This window comes from Lates calcarifer, linkage group LG15 (assembly GCF_001640805.2).
Source record: "Lates calcarifer isolate ASB-BC8 linkage group LG15, TLL_Latcal_v3, whole genome shotgun sequence".
NCBI lineage: Eukaryota > Metazoa > Chordata > Actinopteri > Centropomidae > Lates > Lates calcarifer.
In genome coordinates this window covers 12,426,908-12,454,413 of record NC_066847.1, presented here as the reverse complement: position 1 = coordinate 12,454,413, position 27,506 = coordinate 12,426,908, and the positions used below count along the sequence as shown (strand labels likewise).

Sequence of the window (27,506 nt, the reverse complement as noted above, 5' to 3'; positions counted from 1 at the left end):
ACTGATTTCCGTTCCCATTCCTGCTCCTTTTCCTTCCCTGTATTTTTTGTATTAAACAAGTAGTGAGTCTAAACTTCTTGCGACTAGAGCCCAGCAACACCATCTCTTGTCTGTAAGACAGCGCTGAGGGCCTCTGTACCCATCAGCCTAGTGGAGGAGAGCAGAGATGAAAGTGGGTCATATCATGTTGTGTATTATTATGTAGGGATGTACAGAGGAGACGGTGTTTTTATGGAGATTTTTATTCTTATGCAGTTAATTAGCCTCAAAGGGCTCATTAGTCACAGTCATATATGACTGGGTTCTTTCAGATTAATACAGTTAACATGAATATGATTCCTAAGTCATTTATAGGACTAATTACTCCTATAATATGCCAGCACATCACTGGATTGAATCAGGGACCTTGTGTGAATTCTCACAGACTGTATTTTAAAACCTGTTGGACAGCTTAATTATTAAGGAATTAACCTCATACCAGAAATGTTTCACACACACTTGTGATTGTTAGATGTCAACACCTTCTTGAACTTGTCAGCACCAACACACACACACACACACACACAAACACAGTACACACTGTGTATTGTTCCAATATGTGCTGATTCTTCTGTCTTGAAGTTTTTACTGGATAAAGTGGCTGTGGGACAAAACACTTGAGAGGTGCCATTAATCCCGAAGTTTACAATGAACACAAATGATTTTACTTTACATGGTGTTGAAAACATCTACAAAGGTTTTCAGTCAGATATATCTACAGTATGTATACCAGAGCATATGCAATATCTATCCTGTCTAGTTATATTCCAGAGGCTGAGGACACTACAGTATATTACATGTACATAAAAAGTTATCACATGTGAAGTTGTTTTACAAATATTTATAATATAATCCTTAATTAATGCACTTATTATCCATATTAATAATGTGAGGTGCAGTTCCCATTGATTTGTGAGGGATGTGACTTTTGCAGTGCTCTGAAGTCCGTCCCTGCTGTTAGATAATTGCAGGATTTTTGTTGAAGGTGTCTGCAGTTTCCTTTGATTTCTGTGTGCTGCCAGTGGAGCTCTCTGTTTTGTGCTATAAACATTTTGTCACAGTGGGCAGGTACGCAGCATGATGACCTTGACTGCAGTGGGTCATATGTGAGCAAAGAGAGAATCCGGTAAATACAGTCAATGAGTGTTTACTTTGGCAAATACAGTTGGCGTGGGTGTAAAACAAAGCAATTTACCTGCCAAAGTAGATCTTGTCAGGCTGGGCAAAAACAAATCCTGAGTGAAAACATAACACTACTCTTTACTATAAATTATACACACAGGATGAGATGGTTGAATATAATGTCTTATGTATAATAGATTTAAGCAATAAAGTAATCTGATAGTCAGTGAATTAGCTGAAAGATCAGCTGATCTTGATGGCACAAAACATCATGTTCCTGCCCGAAAACTGCTTTTAGTTGCCTTTGGGTTGGTTACATAATGTCTGTGTCCTACTTTGAACGATAACACAATGACAAACTCTTCAAATTTTAATGTTACTCATCCTCTGTAAAAAATGAGAGTAACAGCAGCAGGACAGAGGAAGAATCTAAAGAGATCTGTTAACATGTTTAGGAGACTGATCAGGAAAAACTAAACCGAGGAAGAAAGATAAATCAGGAAGTTCATCAGCAGACATACAGTGCTCTTAAGTAAACTCACATAAATTATTTCTCTCATTTGTTTTTATATGATAAATATATTCCTTTTTTCCAGCTTAATGTTTCTTTACAGAAGTTTACAGAAGCTCACTTTTATAACAACAACCTAATTAATACAATTTACAATGCATCAGTCAGTAATTACACATACAGCTCATTTTGATCTCATTCATATTTTACATTGAGATGGTATATATCCTATTTTTCAGTTGTTGTCGGTGGTTACACAAATAACCAGAGCTCCGAGCTCCTTTGCCAAGGCTCACTGTTGCTGTCTTTATCTACAGTTTAATACTGGTGCATTAATTTAAAGCTGTAAACAAACAATTACAGTACATCATACTGTCCAGGTACCAAAACTTAATCTAACCCTGCAGAATCGAGAATTCTCAGTGGCCATGCTTTACTATTTTCCAATATCAACAAAGCTTTTAATGTAGTATTGATGATGTTAAAGACATCATCACACATCTTCATCAAAATAATCCCTGGATAATTAAAAAATAATCTCAAGGGTTGCAAGTGCTGTAACAATAGGTTTTATCCTCCATATGTTAATAAGATACACCACAATGGTGGGAAAAATCTTATTACACACGTTCAGTGCAGATAGTTAATCTTGTTATTTAGAGCCTGTTCATCTCTCTGCTTGTGGTGTGTCTTTGTTTTTCCTGATAACTCGGTGGAACTGATCCTTTGTAGTTTTCCTGTATTATAATCTGGAGCCTGCGATTTTATCTTTGTCCTCAATATGCAGGACCCCAGTGATCCACAGATTTCATAGGACCTTTCAACGTTGCAAAGATGACTGATGTATCCAGTGTATCAGATCCTGTGATTATTATAAGTTGTAGTAATAAATGAATTAAACTTTTATTATTTTGCACTGTGCATGCATACAACTGTTCCCAGCCTGTAAGGCCTTACAAGACACCATCACTTGATAGAAACCTGAACCAAGTGTTGCATATACATTTTCAAACAATTAAAAAAAAACAACAACACAACTTTCATGGTCAAACATTCATACCTTCACTGTCTACAACAAAATGTGTAACATTAACAAATCCATCATGCCTTCTGTAGTTTACTCCAGCCATGAAAAAAATAGCTCTCCAAAAACATCACAATTTGTATGGTACAAATTATAGGACTCATTTTCCACTTCACCCAAATCACACAGAAGACGTGATCTGTTTAAACCTTAATCAACAGTGCAAATAAAAATCAAACTACTTCAGGGCCACACTTTGTGTTTGATATTCATACATGTCCTTAATTTAGGCTTTGAGAAGATATTTCAGTTAAAGCTTATATTTGATAAATTAATATTAAAACACAGATTATTCCTGCAGAAATACAGCATAACAATCTCCTCAAGAATTGAGCAAATCTCTTTTACTGTGTGACTTACTTTACCCATTCTATCCTCTGCCATTTTGGTTTGGATCATTTCACATTTTGCTTGTGTTACAGATATTTCAGCCAAAGCAGCAGACTACCTTAACTTGTCGGCACCAACACCCGATCTGGAATAAAAACAAAAAGAAGGCTCTTGTTAAAGCTACATGTGTAACATTAACTCTGACAGATTCAACTTTGATTCTTCAAGATGTAAAAAATAATCAAACAATGAATCTTTACTGATAGAGTTGCATCATAAACTGACGTCTGTGGGTTTCACTTCAGACAATTCCCAACCACACTGCTGTGCTGCCTCCTGTTTGTGTGTCATTAGGTTTTAAATTAACATGTGATTACAGGAGTGATGGATACAGTGACAGATGTTAACAGAGCCCATTTATCTCTATACCCTCTGGTTAGTTTGGAGCTGTCTCTCACCAGTAGTGTTCTTCTTGTAGTAAATCAACCCAGCAAATAAAAAGACCAGACCCAGCACCAGCCCTGCTGTCCCGACAGCGATCTTGTTCCTCTGTGACTCAGACAGGGGGTCTGAAAACATATTTACCACAAACACACACTTACACACTGAAGTCTATCATAACTATAATCAAACAAAGATTTCTCTGTTGTTCTTTGTTTTTATTGTTAAGGATGAAGTTCAAGGTTGGATTAACTTGAATTTTACCAAAGTAAAATCCTCACAGCCTCACAGCCCCTGTCACTCTCTTACCCCAGTCATACAGTTTGGGCTCCTTGAGGCTGACATGCTTGACCTTACAGGTGATTTTCTCTCCAGGTTTGGGAGTATACTCCAGATAGGTGTGGATCTGGTAGAGCCAGTTCCCATTGGACAGCACATCGGTGGACATCACACCAGATGTCACCACCTCTCCATCCCTCAGCCACGTCAAGCTGATGTGTTTGGGATAAAAGTTGTACGCGCTGCAAATGAGGATGGCTGGATGTCTGCTGCTCGCTGCCTCATCTGATCTCAGCCTGACATTAGGTTCAACTGGAGGAAAATTCCCACAGACAAAACAACGTGTGAAATCACAGATCTTTTATTAATCGTATAATGTGCCAATAATGCTGAGTTTCTACAATGCTTAAATTACAGCCTGCAAATAACAGTGGAAATGCTTTTTACGCATGACATTCCAATGAAATTCTTACTGGGTGGTAATGATAGGTGGAAAGGAAGAAGTACAAGGAACAAAGGGTATTTTTTTGATACCACATACATACTAAATGACTACACTATAATTTGGAGGCTATAATCTCAAGCATTACCACAATTTCTAACTTTAAAATCACCTGATTTTGAAAGGAAATCAAATACCAGTGGGATATGTGTTGTGCATTTTGCCACATTCTTTCTCTCTTGTTTCAAAAAAGCTGGGTTTTTGTTCAAGTTGTCGGCAATTTTCTTCGTGTTTTCTGTGTAGCCAACAAATTTTCCCAAAGTGCTGTTGTATTGCATCATGAGCATCTTATTAAAGTAAATTTGTTCCAGATAAACAGCTTCATGGGAAGGAGTCAGCTGGCAACGAATTAAACCGTGACTGAAGAGAGCACCTGTAACATAAAGCCAGCAAGCATTAGGTGATGTAGAGAGTTACATTTGCTCATTCATGACATGTTCTCACATACTCTGTTTGTGTTTCAAAACTCCAATAATGTGCAGTCACTTTTATATTTGTATTGTAGCAGCTACAGGTGAAAATCATGAATCAATCTCCCTGAATGCCTTTGTTAAGTTCAAAAATATGTTGTCACAGTGGTGGAAATCATGCATGTAGGCCTGCTATACTTTAATAATGTTCAAGTATTTTCCTCAGTATTACTTCAGTATTTTAATTCTATGCTTTTATTTTAGAGGAAAATGTTGTAGTACTATTTATTCCACAACATTTATCTGTCAGCTGTAGTTCCTAGAGCTGAAGATATAGATTTTACATAATTTAAACACTGAAGTGTGAAGCAGAGCAAGTGTGTGAAGCAGAATTTATACTTTTACTTAAGTCAAAAAATATGAATACTTCCTCCACCATTATGCACTACGTATCCTTTTTTGTCCTGGGCTAACCAAGCATAATAATTCAAAGGCACTTCAATAGTTAGTATTCAAGTAAGTGAACGCCTCGCCGTTTATGAACCACAGTTCTTGAACGCATCAGCATAGGCACCTAGGCACGAGTTTGGCGTGTGGTTTAAACGTTAGGGAACAGGTTACAAGGAAAGAGAGGTCTGTCTCTCCCTCACCTGCACCCGAACATCACCTTCATCCTACCCATAATGCATCACTTGACCCCATTAAGGTTCAACTTAACGTGCGGCTACGGTTTGCTGTGTGACCATGGCAACCACAGAAACCACAGTGATTCAGGAGCTGAATTCACAGGTACTTATTTAATTATCAGACTGCCACACCTCTTTACCTCCGGAGAAATCTTATTTGACCAAAGTCTGACATACTAACCAGCGTTTATGATACTAGCTAGCCAAACTGCGTCGTGTGATATTAGCTGGAGGAAGCCGGTGTTGTGTCGAAGTGAGCTCCGTCCGCATGTTTCCCGCATGTCAAAGCATGTAAAGCCAACCTCCGTGGTTGGAGTTAGAGATAAAGTTTAGCTTGGATGTAGGTTGAAACAGTCTTCGACACAACACCGGCATCAGAGGCAGGTGGTGAACTATTATTCAGTGAAGTACTGTACCTAAGTTTAACAGACCAGCTGCCTAAAACTGCAGCTCTGTCAGGAGCTCAGCAACATAAAATCTACTGATTGTAACCAGTTCACTTTAAATTAATCGACAGATTCATATATAAACTGCATGTACTGATCACTTCTCGTAGCACCTGAATATTTGGTTCTACCCTGTCTATATAATGTCTCAACAAGCAGCACAATAAAATAACAACAGATGCTATTTTAATGTGACTTACCTGCTCTTGGAAATAACAGGAATACGCACAGCAGCGAAAAGAAGCTGCAAGTATGCATGCTTTCAAATGACAAAAGACAAAACTGGAAGTAAAATTGTTCTCTCACTGGAAACATGAGGAAGTGCAGCAGCAGAGACTTCCCAACATTTACTGTAAGCAGGTGTGGCACACATGTGATTTGTTTTCATATTATTGTAATGGATTTGATTGCATAGCCTTGGTTTAACAGAAGCCACTGTCGTGAAATTTTATTTTTCTATACTTACTATACTTTTTTTTTTTTTTTTTGCTGTCGTTGTTGGTGTTCTGGTTGTCTGTGGTGATGCCACATTATTTTATTTTGTCCAATTTCATATCAGTTATTGAAGAGATTTATTATTTGATCTTAGTATTGATTGTTTAATTGATTCACTCTAAGTATTTTAATCAGTATTGAAGGATTTGAACTTGGGAAATGGTTAACTATATTGGCAGAGTGTGGGAAATATGCAAAGGAAGTGAGAGTGACGTTTACACAATATTATTACATAAGACAGATACTATCATTCTCCAGTTAGATTCCACAGAATAAACCTGATGATCATTTGTGTTTGAAGTAAAAACTGGAAGTGCAAACTTTCCTGCTTCGCATGTGGGAAGGTACATTAGCGACCATTCTTGGTCATAGTTGTGGAAACTCTGAGTCAGTTTTGGTGTAGTAATCATCTGACTCCTGTTTTAAGTTTATTAGAGAACAGATCTCAAATACCTAATAAATCAAATAATACGTTCTCAGCTATTATGGTGGGTGTGACTGCTTGAGAATTATCTTGAGGCAGCCCCCTGGGATATTTTTTAGACCTGTGTAAAGATCCTTTGATTGATGGAGAATCCATGCAGAGTTCAAGAATAGCCGACATCTTCTGTGTGTTGTTCTGTGACTTTGAAAGAGTAGATTTCTTTGGAAAATTCAATAAAAGCTTAAATGACAAATTAGTCTTTAAGGAAAGCAGCTGAAGTCTCCTTCACTGGTTGTTTATTGAAATTCAGAATTACATGAATAATGGATCTCACAGATTTGTTGCCAGAGGGGAAAAAAACGTTTTTACTGCAGGTTTTTCTCAGGTTCACTGAGTAGCAGGTGTTAAGACATCACAATCAGGGATTTGTATTTAACACAAAAGCACATTTTCACTTTTTGGTGGGAAACCCCCCACGCCCCCATCCATCATTACATACAAAAGTCCTGTGTGCAGGATGGTAACTGATTAAAAGAAGGTAAGTGTCAGAAAAATGTCATAATTAATCTTTAGCATTGTATCATATTTTATACAATCATCTTATGTTTGTATGCAAAGTTTAATCTGTAAAATAATATGGTTGTTGTCAGTTAAAGGTATCAGAGAAAAAAGTGTCATACTTCACTCTGAAATGTGGTGCAGTAGAAATATAGAGAAGCAGAAAATGTAAATACACATGTAAAGTACAAGTCCCTTAAAATTGTACTGAAGCACAATAAAGAATCAAAATCACTTTTCATGGTTAAGTATGTTTATGCGTAAAAGCAATTTTACTTGACTTCCCAGTATTTGAGAAAATGTACTTAGTTACATTCCACCACTGCTTTTTACAGTAGAAGACTCTATGTCAATACATTTTATACACAATTAAAAAAAATGTATGAATGTATAAGTAAAACCTCAACATTCATTACAGATAACAAATTTACAAGTAATAATAAATAGACATGATGCTCCATGGTTATATTTGAATACATAACAGTGCAATAACCTAGAGGGCAAACTGAAACACAAAGAAATTACATAGTTGATGTAAAACACTTCTTATGATAAAATGTAGATGTCTGTTTTCCTGATATTTGACTAGACAGCACTGTTGTATATCCAGAAGCTGCAGACCTTTGCTTGTAGTATCTTATGATGGTGCATGGTTCAGTTTAAGTGACAACACTTTACTCTAGTCCTCCTATTTAACAAAAGCATTTCATAAGCAGTGTGTTAATTTATTTTATTTTATTATTAACAATTGTGTTGTAGGGTTAGGGTTATAGATAATGAATGACAATGCAGTAAAACACATCTGTAATTACATGAAATATGTCTTCATAGAAGTTATATTACTGTGTTCATGTAAAATCCACATGTACAATTATCATCAATTTCATGTGTCTAATCTCTCTAAGAATGAGAAACTATTGTCTGTGGTGTCCTTTGACAATTAAAAATGTTCCAACTGCGACTCCCAGTAGACCCACACTTAGGCCCACTCCACAGAAAACATCCAGTCCAACACTTTGATGACTGAATTCAGGTTCTGTGGAGAAATGTGAGAAAATATGCATCAATACAGACATAAGGAAGAGTTTTATTTAAAAAATCATTCTATTGCAATATTATTAAGTGCGTTTATAAGATAAAATAATCACCCCAGAATCTTGTTTTAGGTCTATCCAGGGCTACATGCTCCACAGTGCAGCTGTAAATGTCCCCCTCCCTCGGCGTGAACGTCAGGGTTGAGAACTGGTGGAAGGTCTGGTCCTCATTGGGATAATATCGACTGAGTGACACCCCCTCTGACACCGGCTGACCGTTTTTTGTCCAGCTCACTTCAATGAAAGGTGGGTAGAAATGATTCACAAAGCAGATGAGGCTGTTTTCTACTCCCGGCTGAACTTCTTCTTCAGAGTAGAGGATGGTCTCAGGAGGATCTTTAGTTGGTTTAAAGACAAAAAATCCTCTATCAGCATGTCATCAATCACATTACCTCAAAGATCAGTGTTGAGGTTAATTTACCTTTTGCTCACAGTAATACAGTAAAGGGTTTATGCCTTACCTGTCACTTCTGGTGGATTTTTCTCCTCTGCTTTGCAGTATGCAACAACTGCTGGACACGTGTTCTTGGCTTTCCTAGCATTATTGTAAACAGCTACGTCCCCAAATGTTTCTCTTGGGTTCATCATGAGATATGGGGGCACAGTGTAGACCATATCTTGTTTGTCAAAATCTACGTACAAAACCTCTTCAGTATCAAATTCCGCCTGCACCTCAGTTGTACCATTTTCAAAGCAGCCCACAATAATGACAACTTCATGGGCAACTGAAAAACAGTAAAGTGGAAAATTAGGAATAAGCTACAATGGAATAAAACAATAATGACAAAAGGCTGTAGATTCATGGCTTCTTCTTTCAGGCATTTACGCAACAGAAATCTAAATAGCTATTCTGGTTGTGTTTCCATAAGTGTACCATTAATTTTACAAGAACGGAGTAGCACATTTAAATTTATTCTTACTTTGTGAAAAGGTGCTGGCGGCGTTGAGTATCAGGATTATAACAGCAGAGCGCCTCATGTCTGAGCAGGAGATCGTCACCATGGGAGACTCTCATGAAAGAAAAATCTCTGTTTCCTGAAAGAAACTTACAGCACGCTCACATGACCAGTACTTGTGCTAAACAGAGGAACCAAAGGAAGTAATGTGGTGTGTGGTGGTGGCCCCGAGGGGAGGGTGCCGCCCACTGGGAGTCTGGTCTCTCTGTTACCAAGAGACTCTGACCTTTTTAATGACAGGTGTGTCTCACCAGCACTCCCTTTGTTTAAATCTGACAAGGCTGGTGTATGTTTGATTTGGCTACATGAGACAATAAATTCCAACTTTAAAAGAGTACATTATTATTTTTAGTGTAGCCTTTAAAATTGTTCTTAAGAGGAGAATGTATTTAAATGACAGAATTATAAATACCAAAATGTAAACAAGCAGATTAATTAAAACTCATGTTTGTTACCATAAAAAATGTTAAAAAAGCTTTAATTTTCTCAAGAAGAAATGTCAGTAAAATACATGACAAACCAAAACGAAACAAAAGAAATCCTGTTGTAGAAACAAGCCCTTGATCACAGCGTCTGGGTCATGTATATGTTAATTATAGCAAAGCAGTTAAACCAGTCTCAGTTTGGCACCTGTTGACAGTGTAGATAAATAAAGCTTTTATACATGCATCGTCATCATCTGGGAAATGCACAGTATGCAGAAAACTCTGTTTATCTTTTAGCTTCCTGGCAGTGTTGTCAAAAAGTTATTTTCCACTTGGAGTTTAAAAATATATATTTTAAAGCAGTGCACATCTTTATTTTTAGAAACCAGACTTGTTTTTTTTTTCCATTGATCTTATAAAATCATATAATCTGCAGTACTATCTGCCTTTTTGGCTTGTGAACCTTTTAAAGTGAAACCAAAGCTACTTGTGATCCTTTATTACAGTTGGTATGTGTGTATTGCATATTTGCCAACACTTCATCCAAAGTGATTGATTCAAAAATTATCCAGTATCTAAAAAAAAGATTAGAGAAAAATCTTAACTTGGTGATCACAACTTGCAGTTTGGGAACTGCTACCCTGCAGCACTGAAAGTTGTATTGTTTCTTTAGATAATCAAATTTAACAATCCTCAACATATACTGGTGTAAGAGAGTTGATTTTAACCCAGTAAGCACAAACTGATCTACAATCAGTGTGTCAGAGCAGCATGTCAGTGGGCCCATGTTTAAAGAGAAATGTATTATTTTGTATAATTTATAATTTAATTTCTAAAATTGGTTTGTCACATTGAAAATCTGGGGGCACAAATGGCAGCTCCATGACCACTTTCTTTAAACTGTTTCCTGGAAATCAGTGTTGTGATTGGTTTAATGATGTGAGCTATAAATACATGAAAATTGTGTCTCATTCAGTCAAAACTATAGGTAGGTTGTTTGTTTCCTGTAATGAATAAAAAGCTACAAAAACGCAACTTGACAGAGAAGCTGACATAAGAACAGGTAACTTTCATAGCTACATTTATTTTGACAGATATGTTAATAATTTCATGTAAGAAATTTCCCATATCAGGCTCCAGGTGGTGCTAGACGTCCAGTTTACAGAGCATTTAAACAGAAGCACTGACAAACAAAATTTGACAGTGTTTTATTTCTATTAATCCAGAACTAATCTAATATTTTTTGACATAAAGCCAGACACTGACTCATCAGTTATACAGGGTATGCTTGAATAAGAGCTGGCAAACTGTAAAACATCACACAGGAACTTGGTGGAGTCCTTTTAGTGCAGTGTTTTTATCATTACTGTCAACCCATGTCTCTGTCAACAAATGAGTTTTATTAATTACAGGTAAATACAGATTTCTGTTTTTCATCTCAGAGCCATTAGGAAAATTATAAACACGAGTTCGTCTTCATGAGCTTGACGTCTTGTGACTGAGAATGATGATCAATGAATGAATGTACTATGAAGTGTTTACTTAACTCAATAGAGCTCCGTAGTCCACCCACACAGGAATTATGCTGTCTGATTAGAGTTCTTCTCAGTAAAGACTAGTTTATGCATTATCATACATTATTGTATTTATACCTATGAATGTGCAAAAAAAGTTTACAGGTATTAAGAAAAAGCTGAAAACACAATGCCTCACATATCATTTTACGTTTTTAAGGTGAACGTGTTGCACTTAGTGAACAACATCAGCACAACTGTATTGTTCATTTGAAGTCATGTTTCTACCACCTGATGTATTTAAGTCCAGTCTTCACTCTCCTTTTATCTCTGCAAGTCTCCACCAACTCCTGAGGGAAATATCCAGCTCTTTAGCTGCTAAATGCTCCACTATGTTCACCAGTTAGCCTCCAGCTTTTTCTGTAAACTGTCATAGTGGTCTGCTGCTGGTGGAAACAGGGTTACTGAGAGCTGAGTTTACAGATTGGAAACAAGTTAAAAGAGGCTCCATAGAGTTTTGAGGGCAGGGGTGGAGGCGGGTGATCATTTTCGATGGGTTCGTCTGAACAAGCTCAAACAACCTGGAGCAAAGGTTAAAGTTGTTCACAACATGTTATATATAGAGATTTACATTTATTGTACAGCTTTCAGGCTAATTTACAGTATGTGATGAACATATACATTTTTAGATATGTACACAGACAAAACAGGGAAAAGAACATATAATTTAAGGATACAAATACAGACTTTTACACTGGATTTAACCAGAACAATATTCTTGGTGAGTCCCCACAGGCTCCTCTCACTTAGAGTGTATGCTCTGGATATAAACCCTGTGGGACAGATTGATTATCGATACATTGATTCACAGATGCATATTTCTGCAAATGCTTCAGATGAACTGATGGAAAGATTACTGTTAAATATAAAACACCTACCTCAGTTGTTGGCACCAACACCCGCACTACAGTTTGAAGAAAACATGAAACAGAAACAGGTTTTTTAAAGAAGCTGTTCATCTGTTCAGCAGGCATTTAAGCTGCAATTTCTTACAATTTCTGTATTCATTTTAATGTTAATTAGAATTAATCTCTCACCAACAGATTTCATCTGAAAGTAAATCAGCCCAGCAACTGAAAACACCAGACCCAGCAGCAGCCCTGCTGCACCTACCATGATCTTATTCATCCCCGGGTCAGACACAGGCTCTGAAACAACACATGTCATCACATCACATCATATCATGTTCACATTCACTGATGTCAGAAACGTTCCTCCATCTGCCTTACTCTCTTACCCCAGTCATAAAGTTTGGGCCTCATGAGGCTAGCGTGCTCCACCATACAGGTGATTTTCTCTCCATGTCTGGGTGTATACTCCAGATAAGAGTGTATCTGGTAGAGCCAATTCCCATTTGGCAGCTCATCAGTTGACGTCACATCAGCAGTGACAATCTTTCCGTCTCTCAGCCATGTGACTCTGATTTGTTTTGGATAAAAGTTGTACACACTGCAGATGAGCATGGCTGGTGTAGTTTGGTGTAGGGCTCAACTAGAGGGAAACAACCCACAATACAAACTTTGTCAAAAATGCCACATCAGTGCTTTTGCAATACATTTATTTAAGTTATACAAGTTGCCTTTAAAACAAAAGTTCAGCATTTTGAGAAATACATTTATTTGCCACATTGTGGTGACTTCCTGTTTGCCTGGAAGCTGCTGAGAAGTAAGAAGCAGTGTTGCCAGATTTCTGTAGGTTGTTATGATTTGGCAAAGAAAGCCTGCTGTGTGTGGTGCAAGACACAGGTACCTTCAACAGGAAGTTAAATCTGTAGTTTGGCCTGCTGATTTCCAGTCTGATAAACTAAGCTGCTGTGGCCTTATATTTAATGGACATATGTTAGAGTCGATCTTCTGATCTGACTCTTGGTAATAATAAGTGTATTTCCCAAAATACTGAATTTTTGCTTTAAGGCAATTTACATTATGTTCTGTGATAATCACCTGGGTTCAAAAGGCCTTTATATGACAGTGGGGCATTTCTTTTGCAAAGCTGTGTTTTCCATATCTCATGATTCAAAAATCTTGCATCTCTGTTGAGGAAATCTGCAATTTCTTTTGTTTTCTTTGTGTAGCCGATAATTTTCCCCAGAGTGCTGTTGTATTGCAATCCCAACATCTTGTTAAAGTAGTACTGCTCCACGTACACAGCATCATGACCATCGTAGGAACTAAACTGGCAACGACACAAACCGTGACCATAGAGAGCACCTGAAAAATCAATGGTGACAGACATCTGTTAATATGGATTTATTATTTGTTTATTTAATATTCTTACACATCAGATTGATCAGAAATGTCAGCAGAGGCTTTTTTGTCTCTTTTGATAGGAAACACTTTTTGATTCATATTCTAACGAGGGAATGATATCTGTTTGAACAGCAATACAAATAAACAATAATAGTTTCTGTTTTAAAGTTTCCTACCGTCTGTTGAAAACACCAAAAACAGCAAGAGGAGGGTAAAGAAGCTGTGAGCGTGAGGCATGTTGTCAGGTAAATCGAAGAGATCCAACTGAGTTTAAACTTGTCACAGAAAATAGTTAAAGTTCATTCTGAGCTGTAAGAACGAGGAAGTTCAGCAGCACATGTATAAAAGAAATTCTCTTACGCAGGTGTGGCACTTCTGTCAGTCTCCAAACAGTGTTAAATTTCCATGGTCTTGTTGGTATTGCATTAATAATACTACTTCCCTGTTCCTGTGGAGGAGGAAGCAATACAATCATGTCAAATAAAATCTTATATCAAAATTACTATGAGTAAAGTGTTTCTGCAAAATGTCCAAAAGTAAAAACTACTAATTTCAGCTGCTTTTTCTATAATCTGAGTTTATAAACTGACTGTGTAAAATTTTGATCTGCCAAGTAGCTACAGCTGTCAGATGAATGGAGTGCAGTAATTTATTGTGCACAAGTAATAAGAAGACATAATACTAAACAGAAATAGAATAAATAATTGCTGATAACCACTGCAGCACCATCCCACAGTAAAGCAGTGGGATGGTGCTGCAGTGGTTATCACTGTTGCCTCACAGCAAGAAGGTTCCGGGTTCGAGCCCGGGGCTTTTCTGTGTGGAGTTTGTTCTCCCTGTGCCTGCGTGGGTTCTGTTTTTGTACTATCTACCCTTTTGGTTTGTAAAGATTTTAAAATGAAACCAAATCTACTTGTGACCCTTTATTACAGTTGGCATATGTGTATTGCATAGTTAAATATAAATGAATTTGCCAACAGTTCATCTTCAGTGATTAATTAATTATCCAGTATGATTTCATACCTACATTTATTCTGACAGATATTTTTCTGATTCATGTGATGTGATGAACATATACATTTTTAGATATGTACACAGACAAAACCGAAGAACAAATGATTTAAGGCTGCAAATACAGGCTTTTACACTGGATTTAACCAGAACAATATTCTTGGTGAGTCCCCACAGGCTCCTCTCACTTAGAGTGTATGCTCTGGATATAAACCCTGTGGGACAGATTGATTATTGATACATTGATTCACAGATAAATGTTTCTGCAAATGCTTCAGATGAACTGATGGAAAGATTACTGTTAAATATAAAACACCTACCTCAGCTGTTGGCACCAACACCCACGCTACGGTTTGAAGAAAACATAAATAAACAGAGACTGAGGTTCCACTTTCAGAAACAGGTTTGTTAAAGAAGCTGTTCATCTGTTCAGCAAGCATTTAAGCTGCAATTTCTTACAATTTCTGTGTCTCTCAGCCATGTGACTCTGATTTGTTTTGGATACAAGTTGTACACACTGCAGATGAGCAATTTCATGGGGAAATGTAAAACAATACAATGGAAAACAAAGAAATCATAAATTAATATACTGCACATGATCCATGTATGTGATCCTAGTTGTGAAAAAGTAAAATTTCTGTTTAAAAAGTTCTGTTTGATGCACACAGAATCTTAAACACTCTGGACTATCTAAAAGACTTAAACTATCCTTAAAACTACAATAAAAAAAGCAGTAAATTTAAATCTCAGTCTTACTTGGTGTGAAGGCACAGACAATGTTGAGCACCAGGATTAAAACGACAGAGCGCTTCATGTCTGAGCAGCTGATTGAATGTAGAGGAACAACATGTTTTATCTATAAGGAAACTCACGCTCAGTCACATGACCAACACAGGTGTTAAACTTGATCCAAGTACAAAAAGTAACAGAAAAAATGTGTTGTGGATGTTAAAACAGAAACAAACCTGTTTGGCAGCTGAGACAAGCTTCAATCTACCAGATAAAAAAGTGTTTATACCTGGCATCAACTGCACAGTATGAGGAAATCTAACAGAGAGGGGGAAACCAGATCACTGGTCAACTCATTGGAAGCCTGTTAATATGTATAAAATCAACTTTCAATCACATCATTCTATTGAAAATGACAAAGATCACAGAGTCTGACAGACATAAAATCAGAATTTTGCATCAGCAAGGCCACTCTCAAAGGGAAATCAGTGAACAAACTGGATACTCAAAAAGTATCATGTGTAGGTCAAGGACAAAAAAATGACTGGAGGACCAGGAAAACCTTCAAAATCTGTCTCAGACTTTCTTTTTTGAGAGACCAGAAGAAGTTCAGCAAGGACCTGTTTCAGCAGCTTCATCAGGAGATCAAGTTGACCTTGTGAAGAAACTTGATCAAGAATGGTCAGCACTGTATGTTTAATGAAATGTGAGTTGTGATTAAGTGCAAATGACTTATGTAGTTGCTTTACATTTTAAGGGATGTTGATGTTTTATATATTTTGTGAGAGAAAAGGAGATTCAATTTAATGATATACAGTGGAAAACATCCAGGTCACATGACTGCTGATCAAATACAATAAAAGAAACTGATGAATAAAAACAGAACAGACAAAAAAATCCTCTACATACAGATGGTGTGGACTGTTTTAATTTTGGATATACTGAAAGTAAAAACGTCTCTATTTTCAAATTTTTATGTAGAATGGTGCATGCTGTATGTACACCGGATCTAATCTGTTTGTTTTCTCAGTTCAAACATTTCAAAGGTGTAAGTGAAATACAGCCACAGTCTTCATTTTGACTTGTATGAATAAAGGCTGGACTGTGATGGAAAGTAAGACTATGTTATCTACATTTACAATACAATTAGAAGAATGGCATCGCGTTAATAAAGAGTTTTGCACAATAAAGCTCTGTTGACTCAGACCAACTATCAGAAGCCAAAACTTTCATTCTTTGACCGGCAGGTGGCGCCGGAGGTCCGCAGATGTGAGCGGTGCTGCGTGTGGAAGAAGCCGCCTGTTGGTGCTGTTCTGGGGCATGTGGCTCAGAGGAATGGGGCCGTCTTCCTCCCTGACCCTGGCCAGTCGATGAAAAAAGCGACGGAGCGGTAAAAGGGCTGGGGATGCACAACGGGACACAAGAAACACAGCCTCACGGGCAGAAAACCGGGAATGCTGAAGCTGCTAAAACATGGAGTCTGGCCTCCTTTGCGGAATAAACCGTTTGTACGCTGATGTGTCCGGTCAGTGAGTTAGTAAAAGCTAAAGATTTTGTTTCTACTTTATTATTTTCGTTGAATAACCGTCTGCGTTGATACCACACATCTGCAATGATGCGGGCTGTGGACCGGAGCAGGACCGCCGCGATTGTACTCTGCCTTTTGGGATACCTGGTCTCCAAAGCTGTCGCCAAAACATTACCGGAGGACACAGCCGCAGAAGGTAAAAGTACATTTTAACGTGTTCATGGGAGAAAACTGCTGGTTAGCGGTTTTGCTATTTTGGTAGCTAATGGTGCCGCTAGCCAGCTCGGATGCTGATGTGACCTAAACTTAGCTAACGTTAGCGGGTTAGCTGGTGTCACAGAGAGAGAGAGAGAGAGAGAGAGCAGGAAAACTTCACCGTCTCTGAAATGTTTTTAATAAAACCTGGTTTTCTGTACCTGGATAAAACTTTAAACCAACCCTCTGTTTAGACTGTTGTAAATTAACGTGCGAAAAATAGGTTGTTAGTGACTGAAAACATGCACTCATGTTGTCTGGAGCAGAGGAGCAGGAGTGAGTCCAGCTGCTGTGATTTGTCATTTTTTTTTAGCTTTGCTGCGTCTCAGAAAACACTCTTTCTCTTTGTTTGTTTGCATCTGGCAGAACTGATCGTCATGTGCATTACATGTCTAGCTCTTCCAGTCTGCAGAGCTTGCACTGTTTAAAATTTAACTCGATGGGTTTTTTTTTTCTTTTTGAAAGAGGGTGCTTTTTGTCTGTGTGTTGATTTAAGGTTCTGGCTCAAACCACAATGACTGCAGCCACCCACCATGCTCAGGTGTCCCATTGCAAGTAGATAAATACCAGCATGCTTAAATTTTATGAGTGGCATTGTGCCAGGGCTGCAACAAAGTATTATTCTTATAATCTCCTGATTCATCACCTGGCCTATAAAATGTCAATAGTATAGTATAGTTACAGCATGCCTGTCATAAATTACCAGAACTGAAGCTGACATCTTCAGATTGCTTGTTTTTGTGCTCCTAACTGTCTTAAAGCAGCAATTTTACAATTAGCTGATTTATATATATATATATATATATATATATATATATATATATATATATATATATATATATATATATATATGTGTGTGTGTGTGTGTGTGTGTATGCAGATCATTTCTCAGTTAATTGGCTAATCAATTAATTGACTTAATTGTTCAACTTTATAGCTACAACAACTGATCAATTAGTTGATTAGTCTTTAAAAAAAAGGACAAGGATTTCGTGATACAGACAAATCAAAGGTAAAGCCAATTTAAAGGTGTTAATAAGGTGTTGGGCTGTCACGTGCCACCGCAGCAGCTTCAGTGCGACTTGGCAGTGATTCTACAAGTCTCTGAACTCTACTTTTGTGTTGTGATGCTGGTGGTGGAGAGCGCTGTCTCACGTTGGTCCAGAATCTCCCTTAGATCTGGTGACTGTGAAGGCTATATCACATGATTCACATCATTTTCATACTCATCAAACCACTCAGTGACCCCTCATGACCTATGGATGGGGGCGGTGCCATCCTGTTTCTGTTTCCTGCCAATTTTTCAGGTTTTTCCTTTAATCTGTCACTGGTCTGTATATTAGAGGTGTAACAATTCAGTTCAATTCAAATACACAGTTCAGTTCATGCGTCTTTTTTTTAAACAAACAAATGAGAAAATTATCTGCACATTCATTTCAGCCCTAATAAACAGAAAACTGAACAGAAGCGGTAACTACAAAATGTCTTGACACAGCTTTAGTCACAAATCAAGTGAGACATCAAGAAGTTGCTGTAAAAACAGCAGTGTAATGAGTCAGTATATTAATCCCCCCTTAGTCAGGTCTGTACACTAGGTTTTTGGAGATTGGCGCAGATCTGTGTTAGAGGGTATCCCGTCATCACAGCAGCAGACACACGCAAAGTTTAAAAGCCAGCGTGAATCATGATCATCTGTTGGCATCTCATTCAGCCACTTACTTCAAAGCTGCTCTGTCATAGTAGCTACTAAAGTGGAGCCACATCTGTTTTATCCATCACTTTTATCTCTCGCTGACATGCTCGCATTCACAGTCGCCTGTGTTCGCTTACATTTTTGGCCGACCCACATTTGGTCCTCACGCTGCAACAGTGTTTACAGTAGGAGTATGAATGTAAACATGCAGTAAATGTCACTGTAAATTGGCCAGAGTTGGAAAAACACAGCACTGGGCACTTATTTTCACTCTGAATTGTTGAGTTAGTTCCTGATATTTTGTAATTCTAAGATTAGTTGAGGAGCTTTTGAAGTTGTTCTGCTTGTCATCAGACTTGAAAATCAACTAAAGTCACAACAAGAAGCTCTGTTTAAGTTATAAAACAAGGTATAAATGCCTTGATAATTCACAAGATTGTGAAGCTTTGAAGTCTGTCCTGGCCTCTGTGTGCTCTCTATTTTCCCTTTTTTCATCTCTCTCTCTTTCTCTGGTGTTCATTTTGCCTCAGATTGACCTTCACTCGTCCCCAAGGGGGTGTGTTAGGGTCGATACCGAGGATTTCTTCTGGTCTGTCCAGCAGACAACATGGATGAGTGGAGCCAGACAGACAATCTACCCGCAGATATAGATCTCACTCACATTACTGCTGCCCATAATAGGCATGGCATAGCATCTCCAGCAGACGAACATTCGCTGAAGCTGGACGGAGGGCTGCCAGGAAGTAGACCAATCAAATCATATTGTCACCACCAGCTAGCTGAGCTTTATTTTAGGCATGAGATGCTGGTGTGAGCGCCTACAGTAGCCTGCTTTGGGAAGGATACATCAGGTCATGAGGTAGCACTGCGTTTAGGAACGGGGTCAGCTAACGTCTTAGCCAAAGAGCATAACCAGTACTGGTAAATAGTGTTGTATTTATAGTGGAATATTTGCTGAGGTAAGATGAAGAGAGTCCATTTGCTCTTCAGCCTGATGATGTAACCCAATTGCTATGTCCTCCACTGAGTTAATGGGATTGACCAGTGTTATCTAATCTTACTTTTAATCCAGATGAGGGAGAATAACAGGCTGAACACCTATTGATAGCCTGTTTCTTTATAATGACAGAGCTTTAGTTCAACAGATATGAACCTGCATGTGTTTCATGCTGTGACACGTTCAGGAGTTGTTTTGCCATTTTGTTTGCCCCTTGTCCTTGTTGGTGATTCATACTCGATCTTCTCTATTCATGTCTATTTTTTGTTTTTTTTTTTGTGAGATCAACACACAGAAAATCAGATGTTTGTTATTTATCCAAATGGTAAACAAATAGCTCCAGTCACAGTTTTTTTTTCTTTTGCTGCGGCTGAACAAGTTATTAAATCCAGAAACACAAACAACAGCCTGCTGGCACTTAAGGTTGAAAAGGCATGCATGGTGTAGTTCTCATAGTCTTGAACAGTGTACTGGATTGCTTTGTTTTTGTAGTACTCCAGTGATGAATTGATTGTTTGCTCAACAGCAGGGATGGGTGATGTTGTCTTTAAATGAATAAGTGAATGTTGAGTGTATGAGGGTTACAATATTTATAATGCTCTTATAAAATAGAGACAATACATTGTTAGTAGTTTTATTATTTATTTAATTTATTTGTAAAACAAACCTCAAGTGTTTTGTCTTCTCAGGGCTCCGTCAGTGTAGTTTGTGTATTTATATTGTTTAGACCTCAGCTCTTACGCTCTTTGTCACATGATTTCTGGCTCCTCTTTTACTCAACCATGTGTTTCTGCTTGAGATGCTGAAATTGCCCCTTTTGCTTTTATAGTCTTCTTGGGTCACGCTTAATTTTACAGGTCCCATATCTTCCAGATGATTTTCTGGAAACTTTCCACATAATTTCCCATGAAAATTAGCTGCTATTTAACTGTAAATTACTAGGACGTTTGCGAGAAAGGCTCACACAGTTTGGTACTAATTAACAAACTTGGTTCTAAAAATAAGTGCGACTGCTGAGTCGATGGAATTTCATTGCGTGGAGTGTTTTATATTTGTTGATTATCACCACTTTGAATCAAAAAAACAAGGAATTTCCAGTGCGGCTGAAAACTAAAGCACGCACTTCAGCCAATATGCAGCATAAACATACGTTAAATGAATACTGATCAGCAGTATCTATAATGTATGGCAGTTCAAAATCATGAAGACTTTGAAAAAAACTTGTGTTACTTTTTCTAGAAAACTCAGATGGATATTAACATCTGTTTATGAACTCCTCTTCAGTTACCTACTGCAAAATTTCCTACGTCCCTATTAAAACCTTAGATATAACGAGGTGGTACTTAATAACTGTAGTTTGTTGAAGATCTGACTTTAAATAACCAAACTAATTCCATACTAGCGAGCTGAAGTTGGTCCATCCACAGTAGAGCCATTAATAATGTTGTGTTCACTTTGAACTGTGTTTGTTGCTGCCGTATGTAGTCATAACACAAATACTCTACGTCAACTTATCACAATGTCTCAATAGTAGAGCCAAAACAGTTTGTTGTTTTATTGATAAATAGATGGACCAAAAATGTGTACGTTTTCCCAGCAAAATGACCATTCTCTGGTCCCAGCCTCTAAACTGAGAGGTGCTTTTCTTTGTCTTATGTGACAGTAAACATTAGCTTGTGTGTCAAGAAGTTGTTATGTGTAATTAAGAAAATAATAAGCAGATGTATTGGTACTGACAATAATTGTTAGCTGCAACCCTACAATATGATATCATGATGTGATATGGTAAAAATACCAACCTTTTCCCTTTTACAACTTGTAAACCATGTGCTTGTCTGTTTAATGTCATTATGAATTGAATGCTTTGGGTTTCCTCACTGGCATCACTCTGACCTCCAGTAACATGTGATAAAGCACTGATTCTAATGAGCAGTGAGCACTAGTGTGACTGCAACTATAATACTAAAAGTGTTGTGTACACGCAAGCTCTCCACTCATCCTCGTGCACAGAAAGCATCTGTGCCCCCCCCCTTTCCCTTTTTTGGAAGAACACCAAACCCCTTCACACACCCAGTGGAGGCCAGCCATACCATGCATTTCCAGTTTATCACACTTCTCTTTTATGGACCAGAGATGCTTTGCCTCTGCGTTACTGTGCAACCTCTGATTAATAAACCAAACACGCATTAATTCAAGCCGTGGTGGGCTGAAAACCACGCGCACACACTCATTCTGTCCTTGCTGTTTTCTCCCCTTGGGTAGTATCTCTTTCTACTTGCATACAAACACACACAACTACCCTGCTGCTTTGGCTGCTGTTGCCTGAGATAATTGGTCTGAGATCGCAGCATCGGTCAGGCAGAACTCTCTTTGATGCCGTTATCCTCCATATGGTACTCAATACGCGCACAGATAAGGGGTCAATACAGTGAGAAGCAGTTATGGAGATAGAGTGTAGCTGCAGAATCAAAGTCTTTCGTCATTATTCAAGCCGTCCGTCTCCTTCTTTCCCGTGTGTCGGAGCAGAGAGGAGCTTGTTTAACAATGATGTCACCACAGTGGTGATTTATTGGATGAGGACTGGGAGGGGACTGTTGCATTTGTGTGTGCATGTCAGTCTCAGAGTCTCCCAGGGGAGTTCTTTTAAAGTGAGCACAGCTGGTACCCCTAACAACATATCAGTGGGAGTGGGACGGGAAGTGAGGTCATGATCTCCCCAGAAAACACATACACACACACACACACCAAATCTTAACGCAGTGGGGAGTTTCTGTTGAGGGGGAAATCCAGCCCTCTTCTCTCTCTGCTGTGACAGTACAGATGTAATAAAGGGGAGGAATGAAGCGAAGGGTCAGAGCAGATCTTCACACCAGACCTCTCAGGGTAATGATGTGTTTGGTTTTAGACTGACACGTTTGCTGTGCCAGACCCCACCGCACCTACAGAGCACCCTGTAACTTTCAGCCATGCAGAGGTATCATTTGGTGCACAGCTCCATCGTTAGGTGGAGCCTGCACTCGGGCTGAACTCTTACCAGATATTGTCAGAGTGGTTTCCTCACTGACCGCAGGATCCCTGAGTTGGAGGGGGGAGGGGGATTAGTCTAGCCAAGGGTATGTATGTGTTTAGCGTGTGTGTGTTACGCAGGGCGGGGTTACAAGGAAGAGTTACGATGAAATTCAGTTGCAGTGAGTAAGGTGGGGGGAGGTGGGTATGTTTAGGTCAAGGGAGAAGGAGGTGGAAACTCTTTCAGCCTTAATTGAAAGGTCACCATGGGTCAGCCAGCAGCCAATGATCAAACAGGGCCCGTGCTGTTATATGTCCAAAAACAGGCAGAGACAGTGTGGGTTCGCGTGGTTGTTAAATTATACTGTTTCTGTACCAAGTTAGTTTTTATCATACCTTTGGGACATGAAGCTGGAATAGACTATTGTTTGTTTTTCAGTTTGTGATATAATGAGGCTCGCAGTGTTCGAGCTGCTCTTCTTTACTGTAAGCTCTGCAGGGTGGTTAGTAGATGTTTGCATGTGTGAAGATCTTGTTTTGAATAAAGAATTTGTTATGGTGACTATTTTGAGAGGAACGTAGTGAAATCTTTGGACGGACAACAGCTGATTGAGTTTCAGCAAAGACAACCTGCTGAAAACCCTGACGGTGTCTGAATCTAGGGCCATAATCTCTCAGTTTGACTCCTGCTACAACTCATGTTAACAAACTAACAAATCAGAATGTGACATGAAATGATGCAGAATACATTGTGAAACGAGTGTATACAATTTATCTCAAATTCACTTTCCAAAATCCGTGTGTCTGTCTGCCCTTTTTTCCCCAGCTGCAGCCAGTATTGCACCATATTCTGTGACCACTGCAATGTGTGGCCCTGTTGACTCTGCATAAATATTTTTGGTCTTATTTTGTCTTTTAAAAAAGGTGAGAGAAAGTTCCTAAGTAGCCAAGTACCTGATAATTATTGGATGTAGCAATTATTTTCAGATTTTGAGGTAAAAGACAATAGAACCACAGCAGAAATAGCTGACACAGGCTTTCATCTATAAAAATATGCAGCATCTAAATAGTGTCAGGTACTTCACCTTCATTTCACCTCTTCACAAAGTCATTAATATTTATAACAACAACCACATGTACAAAGTAACATCCTCTGCAGTCATACCTAACAACAGTCCTGCTCACTAGCTGCCAGCACTATCTCCATCGGTTGTTCATAGCATGTTCAAAATGAGAGAGCTGTACAAATGGATGACATGAGTTGTTGACATGTCTCTTCTTGCATTAATTTTTTTTTCTGGGGCTTGCAACTAGCGGTTATTTTCTTGACTAACCTGTTAATCGTTCCGTCAGAAAATAGTGCCTGTTCTATTTTCCGACAGCCTGCAGTGATGTTTCCACATTTCATGTGTTATTCAACTGACAGTTTAGACCCCAATTCAGTTTATAGTCACATGGCAAAGAAAAGCAGCAGATCCTCACACTAGAGAAGGTTGAACCTTTTGCATTTTTGCTTGTACAATAACTAAAATGAATGATAATCAGAATAGCCGCACATTAACTTCCTGTTGATCGACTAATTGGTGAATTGACTAATGCTTTAAATTTGAATATTTTTTGTTTCTATTTACATTGTAGCACTAAGAGGCATTCATTGCACCATCTAACATGGTTCAAAATTGACATCATACAGTGAGTCAATGTGTGACCAGTATTTTATTAGACCCATCTCCCCCTGTGTGGCCTGCAATCAATGTAAGATTGTTGTAATTCTGAAGTCCGTAGCGCCTTTGTGAGCCTGTCTTCAATCAACAGGCAGTCTGTGTTAGATATTTATATTCCTCATCTCCATTAGAGAAGGTGTCCATATGTACAGTTGTTTTTCCCCACTGGTCCAAAGCTTCTTTGAGAGAGGGAAATGGCCCATTGTTTTAGAGGGGAAGTGCCATTGGCAAGAGTCCAGGAAATGGTCAGATGGCGCTCTCTTTGTGATTGGCTGGGATATGGAATGTTGTCTCCGTGGATCGAAGGCAAAGGGCCTGGCACTGACACAAAACCCTGTTAAAGAGATGAGTGTATTTTAGACGACTGTAATTATAACACCACTGAGTTTTACGTCCGTATATCACTCCCTGTCATAATGGTTTTCTCTTCACACCAGCACCAACAGTCACTGTACACACAGTTCAGTAAACGCTCCGTTTGTCCACAGAGGTGACTCTGAAGGTTCACCTGAGCGATGCCAGCACTCACCAGCCCCTGGGAGGAGCCACCATACAGCTCTTCGCCAACCACACGTCTGTAACCACGGAAACCTCGTTGGCTGATGGTAACACCTACCTTCGCTTCCCCTACCGTCTTGGGACACCGCTGGTTGTCACCGCAACTAAGCAGGGATATGTGCCAAACTCTGTGCCCTGGACTCCCTCCAGATTGCCTGGTAGGTGTGTGTGTGTGCATGTGTGTGTTTATGTGTGTTGTGTTAGTGTGTGTGCATGAGCGAGAGAGAGAGAGGGACAGATATTTTAGGACAAATTCAGTGGAGATGTTATGAAATACCCACATTTAGGTTGAGGGTGTTGGCTTGCAGGTTATTGATTTCCATGTGTGCTGCCAGTTTTATTTGCCTGTCTGTGTGTGTGTGTGACTTTGTGCCAGGTGTGTGAGCTAATGATAAGTGGAGTGCTCCATTACTAATTTATTACCATAGATGCCAAAAACCAGCAAGGGGGCTGCTTAAGCTTCCCTTTCACTAACACACACTCACACATAAAATACCTCCCAAGAGGCTGCAGTACAGTGTGTGTGTGTGTGTGTGTGTGTGTGTGTGTGTGTGTGTGTGTGTGTGTGTGTGTGTGTGTGTGTGTGTGTGTGTGTTGCTGTGGGGGGGTTATTATAAGCCAACGGAACGGCGGCCAATTGGATTATCACGCTTACCAGCTCTGAACAATGGAGGAGTGAAAGGAAGGAAGGAAGAGGAAAGAAGTGCAGTTTGCTGGGTCAGACTTGTGTCCCGCTCAGCAGACAGGATGAAAGCAGGACTATTAAAAATGTATAAAGATGGTTTAATGACTTGTTATGTCTGATAGTGATCAGTAAAGGGGGGCTAGGTAGATTGCAGTCTGTTCCTTATCTGATTGTGAATTCATTCTGTCAGTTAAAGCAGTGTGTGCCCACTGTGTGGTTTTGTTTGTGTTCCAGTGTTTTCCTCCATCAGCCTGGACCTGCTCCCAGAAAGAGCCGCTACTCTGATGGTATATGAAGATGTGGTGGAGATTGTTTCAGGCTTACAAGGTAAATGCAGTAGTTTGTGTGTATGCGGATACATTAAAGTTTGCCTGAGTGTGCGTATTTAGCTACCACGCAGTGTTATTTAACAATGGGCATTTTTCTAAAGAGACAATTTGACCTCTCACACGAACAAAATCACAGGTGTAAACAATAAAATTTATAGATAGCAGAATGTGTTGTGCATGCTGGATCACTGTTACAGCTTACTGAGACACTTGAGGAGAGCAGAGCTATAGCTAATGCTATGAGTAACACCTGTGCTTTTTTTTACCATAACAATTCAAAACACCTGCTAAGAAAAGGCCTGTTGTCATAAAGTTTTACTCATAAACATCCCAAAAGTTTCCAGCTTCAAGAAGACATTGATCACTGCAGTTAGACCCAGGTCTGGGCTGCTCAGAGTATGCTTTAGGAAACAGAGAGTAAACAGAAAGATGTGAATAACTGCTGAATATGCATCTTCTACAAGTCTGCCTTTGTGCTGAAGAATGTATTTTTAAAATTAAACCCCCTGGTTCTGCATTATGGAAACATTGCTCTGTCTCTCACTCCACCACTTTTCTTCCACACTGAAATATCTCTGCATCTATCACATGGACCGCCATAAAATTTTGTACAGTCATTCCTGGTTTCCAGAGGATGAACTTCCCCTCACTTTTCATGTTGCGCCACCATGAGTTTGGCTTGTGGTGTTGTATAAAAAAATCTCAACAGCTGTCAGACGGATTGTTATAAAATCCAGGTATAAGGTCCAGTACTTTGGTTTATGACCAAATACTTGAAAAATATTGACATTGTCATCAACCTCAGCTGTGCTCTGTGTTTAGTACTAATAAGGAAATGTTAGCACATCAACAACACACTTCACTAAGATGCTGAACATGATACCTGCCTAACATCTGCAGGTTAACTAGCACAGCTGCAGACTCTTAGTCTTGTTAAAATCTGATTGTCACCCATATTTGTTTTTAATAAAAACCTACGACAATGAGCTGTACCTCTACATTAAATGTCCTATTGTGAAGCAAGATGTCACAGAAAAATCCCCCCTCCTCTGTCCACACATACACAAATATAAATCATGAGTCTGTCTTTGTTAGTCAGTCTCTTTGTTAAGGTCTCTGTAATTATATTAGATAGGGCTTTCTCACTCAGGCAAAATCAATTTAGTCTTTTTGTCTGCTGGGTCTTTTGTGTATCTGTGACTGACAAGGGAGTAATTTAACGTGTCAGCTGTGTTGTCTGGTTATAAAAAAAAAACTTCACAGACACAACAGACATAAATATACAGGCGCCATTAACATGTTAAAGCTCTAGAGTACACACTGCCTACAGCATGCGCCCGAGCGGAGCATTATTGCTGCCCTCTGT

The 27,506-nt window shown here is 38.9% G+C and overlaps 4 protein-coding genes across 7 annotated transcripts in view; 1 reads left to right on the top strand and 3 right to left on the bottom strand.

Moving 5' to 3' along the window:
• Positions 1–1,968: 1,968 nt before the first annotated feature.
• LOC108889609 (DLA class II histocompatibility antigen, DR-1 beta chain) lies at positions 1,969–6,186 on the bottom strand. Of its 3 annotated transcripts, none has more exons than XM_018686164.2 (5): positions 6,051–6,186; positions 4,421–4,681; positions 3,837–4,118; positions 3,545–3,655; positions 1,969–3,231 (listed from the first exon to the last, which is right to left on the bottom strand). In XM_018686164.2, the coding sequence occupies exons 1-5, from the start codon at positions 6,163–6,165 to the stop codon at positions 3,206–3,208; spliced, it is 795 nt and encodes a 264-aa protein (XP_018541680.1). In that variant the 5' UTR covers positions 6,166–6,186; the 3' UTR covers positions 1,969–3,205. The 3 variants fall into 3 exon arrangements, with proteins under 3 accessions (XP_018541680.1, XP_050932338.1, XP_050932337.1); XM_051076381.1 differs by having other exon boundaries at positions 4,446–4,681; XM_051076380.1 differs by lacking the exon at positions 4,421–4,681 and having other exon boundaries at positions 6,051–6,175.
• Positions 6,187–7,071: 885 nt separating this feature from the next.
• Positions 7,072–9,510, bottom strand: LOC108889610 (H-2 class II histocompatibility antigen, A-U alpha chain). Its single transcript, XM_018686167.2, has 4 exons — positions 9,342–9,510; positions 8,883–9,146; positions 8,476–8,757; positions 7,072–8,363 (listed from the first exon to the last, which is right to left on the bottom strand). Exons 1-4 carry the CDS (start codon positions 9,421–9,423, stop codon positions 8,242–8,244), a joined length of 750 nt encoding a protein of 249 aa, XP_018541683.1. The 5' UTR covers positions 9,424–9,510; the 3' UTR covers positions 7,072–8,241.
• The window catches only part of fam171a1 (family with sequence similarity 171 member A1), a 31,486-nt gene continuing 12,558 nt past the window's right edge, over positions 8,579–27,506 (top strand). For both annotated transcript variants that reach the window (XM_018686162.2, XM_018686161.2), the window contains exons 1-4: positions 8,579–8,667; positions 16,613–17,089; positions 25,057–25,284; positions 26,046–26,138. In XM_018686162.2, the coding sequence (XP_018541678.1) occupies positions 16,978–17,089; positions 25,057–25,284; positions 26,046–26,138 (433 nt within the window). In that variant the 5' untranslated portion in view covers positions 8,579–8,667; positions 16,613–16,977. The remainder of the gene's footprint in view (positions 8,668–16,612; positions 17,090–25,056; positions 25,285–26,045; positions 26,139–27,506) is intronic.
• LOC108889611 (rano class II histocompatibility antigen, A beta chain-like) lies at positions 10,898–15,489 on the bottom strand. The gene is given in 9 exon segments (XM_051076382.1): positions 10,898–12,149; positions 12,255–12,280; positions 12,490–12,524; positions 12,614–12,841; positions 12,844–12,867; positions 13,320–13,586; positions 13,986–14,851; positions 14,957–14,982; positions 15,393–15,489. Coding segments are annotated over 7 exon segments (726 nt in total). The 5' UTR covers positions 14,101–14,851; positions 14,957–14,982; positions 15,393–15,489; the 3' UTR covers positions 10,898–12,118.

What these genes read in the sequence shown, in the direction of transcription:
- LOC108889610 (XM_018686167.2), bottom strand. Translation starts at nt 9,423, where the DNA reads ATGGTGACGATCTCCTGCTCAGACATGAGGCGCTCTGCTGTTATAATC. An exon ending in CGCCAGCACCTTTTCACAAA is followed by an intron (nt 9,147 to 9,341) that starts GTAAGAATAAAT and finishes ACTGTTTTTCAG; the next exon opens with TTGCCCATGAAGTTGTCATT. An exon ending in AAATCCACCAGAAGTGACAG is followed by an intron (nt 8,758 to 8,882) that starts GTAAGGCATAAA and finishes AACCAACTAAAG; the next exon opens with ATCCTCCTGAGACCATCCTC.
- LOC108889609 (XM_018686164.2), bottom strand. Translation starts at nt 6,165, where the DNA reads ATGTTTCCAGTGAGAGAACAATTTTACTTCCAGTTTTGTCTTTTGTCA. An exon ending in CCTGTTATTTCCAAGAGCAG is followed by an intron (nt 4,682 to 6,050) that starts GTAAGTCACATT and finishes TTTATGTTACAG; the next exon opens with GTGCTCTCTTCAGTCACGGT. An exon ending in TGATTTCCTTTCAAAATCAG is followed by an intron (nt 4,119 to 4,420) that starts GTGATTTTAAAG and finishes ATTTTCCTCCAG; the next exon opens with TTGAACCTAATGTCAGGCTG.